We start from the raw sequence: 7,329 nt of genomic DNA, 5'->3' as shown, positions 1-7,329 counted from the left end.
AGTAGTTATACACACATGCACATACATGTCATCACATATATCGCACTGTTTTCCTGGATTAAATTAAAACTAAAAATGCCTAACTTTCTAACAATCCAAAAATCTGATATTAGGCATTTTTCTGTTAGTGGTTTTGCTGCTGCGTTAAAACCAAGTGAACCTTTTGATGGGACGTTTTACAAGAGATGGCGTAGTAAGATGATACTGTGGTTGACCGCAATGAACTGCTATCACGCCGCACAGGGGAAACCCGAACAGTTCACTCCTGAAGAGGAGAGAATGTTCGACGTTGCCGATAACCTGTTTCGAGGCGCCGTGATTGGCGCTCTTGCCAACAAGTATGTTGATTCTTATCTAACGTGCACATCTGCAAAAGAGTTATGGGATGCATTAGATGAGAAGTTTGGTGTTTCTGATGCTGGTAGCGAGCTGTACATCATGGAGCAGCTATCACTACTAGAGATCTTATTATATGAGACGGTTAATTTTCACTTATTAAAACGTTTCTCAAGTGTCCAAATCTGATGGAGTCGCAAAAGATGTCCCACATTTAAGATGGTTGCAAGCCGTCTTAAAAAGATATTACATAAGACGTTGTTCGTTTATAACCGTCCAAAAAAGGTATTTGTTTAAGTCATTTTGTCCAATAACCTGTCTTAAATTATGTTTATTTAAGACACCTTTTCAAAACAACCGTCGAGTATATGAACATTTTAAGTCACAAGTTATTTAGTAAACTGTCTAAAATGTTCTATATTAATAAGCGCTTGCAATATAAAAACCGTCTTATTTAGGTGACTGATATTGGACGTTTTGGAAATCGTCTTATTTAGAAGACCGATATTGGACATTTTTAGAACCGTCTTAATAAGATTTAAACAAATTGACTTAAATAACAATATATTATTCAATTTATATTCATTTGAGATACCACGTTATAATAATTTGAAATAATAATTTGAAAGAGAAATACACACATATATTTAATAATAATATAATTAATATAATATAGATGAGTACCAATCAATATTTCATACATAAGTGTACTCTAAATTCAAACCAAAACACTGAGATAATCTTGTAATTAACCAAACAATCTGTGCAAGTGCGGAATACAGTGTACATCAGATTTATTTGCATCATGTCAAAACCAGATTGTCTAAGGGATACATCAGTTGTCGCTGCCGCAACCCTCCTGCCAATGTTCCATGACTCCATTCTTGCTGGCTACTTTGTCCCAAGCATTTCACCAAACAGTTAGGCCTTGTTTGGGAGCTAGGTAACAGCGCACCCCGGTCAGACACCACAGGTGGGGCATTACGGTGAAACATTAAGAAAAGTTGAGGCCAAACACTCACAGAAACTCCATAATGTTCAGCAAGACCACGCCCAGACTTGCCAAGCACCCCAAAAGAATGACTCTCCTCCAGAATAACACGGAATCGATATTTCTCCTTCAACCTGACAATCTCATCCAAGGGGGCAATTTGGCCAGAATTATGTGTTCACAAACCATGACGACTGTAAGAGAGGTTTCATGAATTGTCTAGGTTGCACAGGTTAAATGGACATTTTATTTTCCAAACTTTCATAAGGACATATAAAAAAAAGACAGCGCAAATCAACACAAAACAATCAAAAGCACTGCACCTGGTAAATGGATTCTACAACAATGTAGCGCCTAATCTTTTCAGCACGTTTATTTCCACGAGTAAGTTTTTCCAAAGTGCTTGCAAGTGAAGCCATATCAATGTGCTTGAAGTACACCACATTGCTTCTTGATAGATGGAGACCATTTTGCACTGCCCAGTGAACACCCTCATCACTGCAATCACATCAAATATTGGCATAAATTTAGCAAGGGAACAGTCAAGAGAAGAAAAATAATGGAAAAAACTACACATGTATAATTAACTGACAGAGGAATAACAACTCATCAATAGACACAAGAAAGAGATGACAATATTGTGCTAAAGCCTAAAGCTGAGCTGGATAAATCCATATTATGTCTAAAAGGCCAAGCATGCAGACCTCGATACACCAAACAAGTCAAGGTTCCAATAATACTTGTGAATTTCATAATTTTTTAATACGGTGAACTTACGTGACTATGATATCTCCTTTCTTACAGAAGGCAGGTATCACACTGAATATTGTAGAAATCCTATATGAATAAAGAATGGAGTCTGGAGTCCCCAAAAATTTAGCTATCTTTGACTCACAGTCAAGATGGACATCTGCAAGAATACATTGGAAAGTTAAGTTCCTCCTCTATACTTTCAACCAAAGTCATTGTCTGAGGATGATAATACAGACCAATTGTTCCATAAAAGTCAGACCACAAGAACCAACACCATATTTCTCCAATGAACTGATGCAGCAATCCTGAAAGTCATTCGCTTTGTTTAGATATTCCAAAAAATACATACATTGAAATATTGTCAAGCAATAGAATTGTCTCTTACAATAATCTTTTCGTTGACAATTAAACCGAGGTAGTTTGCTGATGCAAAGTTCACAATCAGGTGATCCTAGACTTTTTAGAAAGCTAATAGAATTGTCTATAATTTATTTATAAACATCTCATGTTAATTCAATACATATCAAAGTCAGTTAATACAAACAGACTTCTCTGTCCAGATTTGGACAGATTCAGACTCTATAGTTCAAACAGCTGTAACTTAGTCTCTAGACCACCAAAAAGAGTGCTCCAAAATTTGTTGGAATGCTTAAGAAAAATACTACAATTCTTCTATAATTACTAAGGGTTGATTCTCAGTTTAACTTTGGCAAACAAGGTCATTTTCGAAATCTGTACAGAATCTGGACAGATTCTGAAACTGGACTTGGAAAAATCATATCTCCTAAACTACTAGACCTATGGTCATGAAATTTTTACACAACCAAGATAAAGAAGTTATCTATAATTTTTATATATAACACTTTCACAGAAAACATGATTCACTTCACTAAACTAGCTGCATAATTAAAACTGGACATGCAGTCCCAAACAACAAGCATTACATTCAGCTCCTATTTGGTTTCTACAATTATCATGTTCTTAACACCTCAAATACTCTAACACCTTAACTTAAATTAGAGCTAAAACCTTCTACTTCCCAACCATAAATATATTCAATTCACATTACTTGCAATTTAAACTCAGAGATCATATCACAACCGAAGACCCACTTTCATGACACTATGCATATAATACCTAAACTCCATCATATATATATAGTGTCTATATTAATCATGAACGCCATTATACTGCTGCAAATGATAATATATAACAACAAACACTTTACGCACAACCAGTATATTTATCTAATCCATTCATCAAACTAAATACAAATACCGTGAATCAGCTCACCAAATCGAATCGACTCGATATATTCTGAAACGACGACGACTTTTGGTTTGGACCTTTCACCGAACACCTGGTGTGTGATGTGCTGCAATATTCCACTCCATCTTAAATACCCTAAGTGCCACACAATGGAAGTAGCAGAGGTGACCGGCAACCAGCAGAGAGGGGGCTGGGCGAGCTGGGGCGACTATGAGGTGAGGGCTGGCGTCCATGGGAAGTGGCTGGAACAGGGAAGGGGTATTGGGCAAGCAGAAATGCAGGGGCAAGCTCGCCATGGAGGGGATGGAGACAACCACCAGTAGGAAGCAGGAAGTGCCGCCATGGAAAGCAGGGGCGGCGGTGGCCAGGCGCCATGGCTGAGGGCAGGGGCGAGCTGGGGCTGGAGGGCCATCCCGGTGCGCAGGAAGCTGCGCGCGTGCACCTGGTGACGAGGGAGCAGGGACGCACGGAGAGGGTGCGCAGAGGGAGATGCTCGTGAGCTCCATGGCTGAGGAGGTGAGGGCATGTGCCGTTGGGGGCAGGAACGGCAATCGATTTGGGCGAACTGCTGCTGGAAGAATAACTGAGGGAAAAGAATACGTGGGTGAAGGAAAGGAGATGGCAACTTCAAGAAATTTCCATGGACGTGGAGGATAAGGAACAAGCTAGGGTCTGAACCGGGTATAGTTAAATCGGACACAAAAATATCTGAACTCCAAAACTAGGGTCTGAACCGGGTATAGTTAAATCGGACCATCATGATACGGGTCAACAATACTTGAGATATGATTTTAGTGAGATGTCGACAGATCCAACCAAACGACATCAGAGTCGATATATATTTTAAATAAACATTTAATTTAGTTGAGCCTAGACGATTTCGCCGCTATCCGAACATCTATCTAGAAAACAACTCAATTTATAACTCTATGCCTGATTTTTCTTGGATTCGGATTGTGGTCGAATTTATAAAATCGAATTCTCATATTCGCGTACTAGATCGATCCAAATAGCATAGGTTCAATATCTTGAAAGATTTATCAAATCCAAACATCTCTATAATTTTTGGACGGCTTAGATAGACAGAGACAGATACGATATCAAAATCGCGATAACAAAGATGATTAGAATTTAGTGTCCATTTTATTTTCACTGATATTGCGTGCTTAAGTCCATAGTCGATGTCGAACGGGAAATAAACACCTGGGGTGTTACATCTAACACATGTCCAGCTACGGAGGCATTCTGCAGGCCATGAAACGAGAGTGTGAGCCCATAGGGATTGCAGTTTTAAGAAAGTATACTAGCCGAATTCATTATTTACTACATTTTTTCATAGTACGTTTTACAAAAAATATCATATAAAGACGGTTTATATTTAGAAGTATCTAGTATACCCACTAACATCTAAGACAGTTCTTATAGTCTAGACGACTCTAATAATATCTTTATTTCAGATGGTTTCATATACAAAAGTGTCTAATATACTAACCAGAATCTAAGACAATTCTTGCATTCTTAATGACTCAAAAGGTATATTTATTTAAGACGTTTTTCAATAACAATCTGTCTTAAATCAATATAAGACATTTCTTACGATGAAACTGTCTCAAAATACTTCTTTATTAAAGACATATCTCAAACAAACCGTCTTATCTTACTTATCACTATATGATAAACGACGCTTCTATAAAATGCACTGATATCCATCTTAAAATGTGCGTCTTAAATAAGCATATCTCTACTAGTGTATTTGACTATAAGATGGTGGAAAACCGTCCTGTAGTTGAACAGGCTCATGAAATACAAGCACTGCTAAAGAACTCGAACAATTCCCATGTGTCTTGCCTGACAAGTTCGTGGCCGGCGGTATTATCGCTAAACTGCCACCTTCTTGGACGGACTTTGCTACCACTCTAAAACATAAGAGACAAGAGTTTAGCGTGGCTGAGCTTATTGGTTCTCTTGATGTTGAGGAGAGGGCGAGAGCAAAAGACACTCGTGGAAAAGGAGTTGAGACTTCTAGTGCCAATATGGTACAAAAGAAGAACTCCAATGCATCACATAATAATAAAAAGAAGAACAAGCAACAGAATGCCACGAAGCCCAAGCAGGCAGCCTCGTTCAAAAAGAAGAACAAAGGAGCTGGTTGCTTTGTTTGCGGGAGTACTGATCATTGGGCAAGCGCTTGTCCAGACCGCAAATTTAAGCAAGAGAAAAAACCAGCTCAAGAGAAGAAAACAGTAAACATGGTTGTTAGCGAGACTGCAGAAGGAACATCGGGGTATGGTAATCTTTTACCTACTGTTCTTTCAGTGTGTCAATCCCCTGAGTGGTGGGCTGATACCGGTGCTAATATTCATGTGTGTGCTGATATTTCTTTATTTTCTTCTTATCAGTGCAAAGGGACTGGAGCCTTGCTGATGGGGAACGGATCACATGCGCGTGTTCTTGGTGTTGGTACAGTCATTCTGAAGTTTACTTCGGGAAAGACGGTGCTATTGAAGAACGTGCAGCATGTCCCCTCCATCAAAAAGAATCTAGTTAGTGGCTCTCAATTGTGTCGAGATGGCTACAAAATTGTCTTTGAGTCTAATAAATGTATACTGTCTAAGTATGGAACGTTTGTTGGAAAAGGCTATGACAGCGGAGGCTTGTTCCGCTTGTCTTTGCATGATGCGTGTAATAAGTCTGTGAACAATGTTGTTTCGAATGAGTCGTATATTTGGCATTCACGACTTTGTCATATCAATTTTGGTTGTGTCTCGCGGTTAGCAGATTTAAATTTAATCCCAAAATTTGATTTAGTCAAAGGTTCTAAGTGCTAGGTGTGCGTGCAATCTAAGCAACCTCGCAAGCCTCACAAGGCTGCGGAGGCGAGGAATTTGGCACCACTAGACTTAATACATTCCGATTTATGTGAGATGAACGGAATATTGACTAAAGGAGGCAAGCGATATTTTATTACTTTTATCGATGACTCTACTAGATTTTGTTATGTGTATCTCTTAAAATCAAAAGATGAAGCTTTGCATTATTTTAAGACCTACAAAGCTGAAGTTGAAAATCAACTCGAGAGGAAAATTAAACGGTTAAGGTCTGATCGTGGTGGAGAATATTTTTCAGGTGATTTTTCTGATTTTTGTGTGGAACATGGTATTATTCATGAGAGGACACCGCCATACTCACCACAATCCAATGGGGTTGCTGAAAGAAAGAACCATACTCTAACTGATTTGGTTAACGCCATGTTAGAGACTTCAGGGCTATCTAAGGAATGGTGGGGTGAGGCGATCTTGACGGCGTGTCATGTCCTGAATAAAGTTCCCACAAAGAACAAAGAAATCACACCATTCGAGGAATGGGAAAAGAAGAAATTAAATATCTCCTATTTGCGCACCTGGGGTTGTTTGGCTAAAGTGAATGTGCCAATTAACAAGAAGCGCAAATTAGGACCGAAAACTGTTGATTGTGTTTTCCTTGGGTATGCTTTCCACAGCATTGGATATAGGTTTTTAATTATAAACTCTGGAGTACCGGACATGTTGGTTGGTACAATTATGGAGTCCAGAGATGCTACGTTTTTTGAGGACGAATTTCCCATGAAAGCTACACATGATACGTCTAATGATGAACCAACGATACCCCATGAGCATTTTATTCCGGTAGAACACACTGAGGAATCCCATATACATAATCATGTGGAAAATGACAATGTATCAACTCGAAAGAGTAAGAGACCAAGGATTGCAAAGTCCTTTGGTGATGATTACATTGTATATCTTGTGGATGACACACCAAGTACCATTGAAGAGGCATATTCCTCTCCTGATGCTGACTTTTGGAAGGAAGCAATAAGGAGTGAGATGGATTCTATTATGTCTAATGCAACTTGGGAGGTAGTTGAGCGTCCTTATGGGTGTAAGCCCATTGGAAGTAAATGGGTGTTCAAGAAAAAACTTAGGCCTGATGGTACTATT

The 7,329-nt window shown here is 38.9% G+C and overlaps 1 protein-coding gene across 1 annotated transcript; it reads right to left on the bottom strand.

Annotated features, from left to right (window-relative positions):
• Window positions 1-995: 995 nt before the first annotated feature.
• Window positions 996-3,855, bottom strand: LOC103654575 (long chain base biosynthesis protein 1a). The gene is made up of 7 exons (XM_020551782.2): window positions 3,643-3,855; window positions 3,374-3,557; window positions 2,317-2,385; window positions 2,105-2,237; window positions 1,651-1,825; window positions 1,359-1,499; window positions 996-1,275 (listed from the first exon to the last, which is right to left on the bottom strand). The coding sequence occupies exons 1-7, from the start codon at window positions 3,853-3,855 to the stop codon at window positions 1,258-1,260; spliced, it is 933 nt and encodes a 310-aa protein (XP_020407371.1). The 3' UTR covers window positions 996-1,257.
• Window positions 3,856-7,329: the final 3,474 nt, after the last annotated feature.

The sequence above is a fragment of the Zea mays genome, chromosome 4 (genome assembly GCF_902167145.1).
Source record: "Zea mays cultivar B73 chromosome 4, Zm-B73-REFERENCE-NAM-5.0, whole genome shotgun sequence".
NCBI classification, from domain to species: domain Eukaryota; kingdom Viridiplantae; phylum Streptophyta; class Magnoliopsida; order Poales; family Poaceae; genus Zea; species Zea mays.
This window is presented reverse-complemented; position numbering and strand designations above follow the sequence as displayed.

What these genes read in the sequence shown, in the direction of transcription:
- LOC103654575 (XM_020551782.2), bottom strand. Translation starts at nt 3,855, where the DNA reads ATGGAGCTCACGAGCATCTCCCTCTGCGCACCCTCTCCGTGCGTCCCT. An exon ending in TTGTCTCCATCCCCTCCATG is followed by an intron (nt 3,558 to 3,642) that starts GCGAGCTTGCCC and finishes CTCACCTCATAG; the next exon opens with TCGCCCCAGCTCGCCCAGCC. An exon ending in AAAGGAGATATCATAGTCAC is followed by an intron (nt 1,826 to 2,104) that starts GTAAGTTCACCG and finishes ATGTGATTGCAG; the next exon opens with TGATGAGGGTGTTCACTGGG.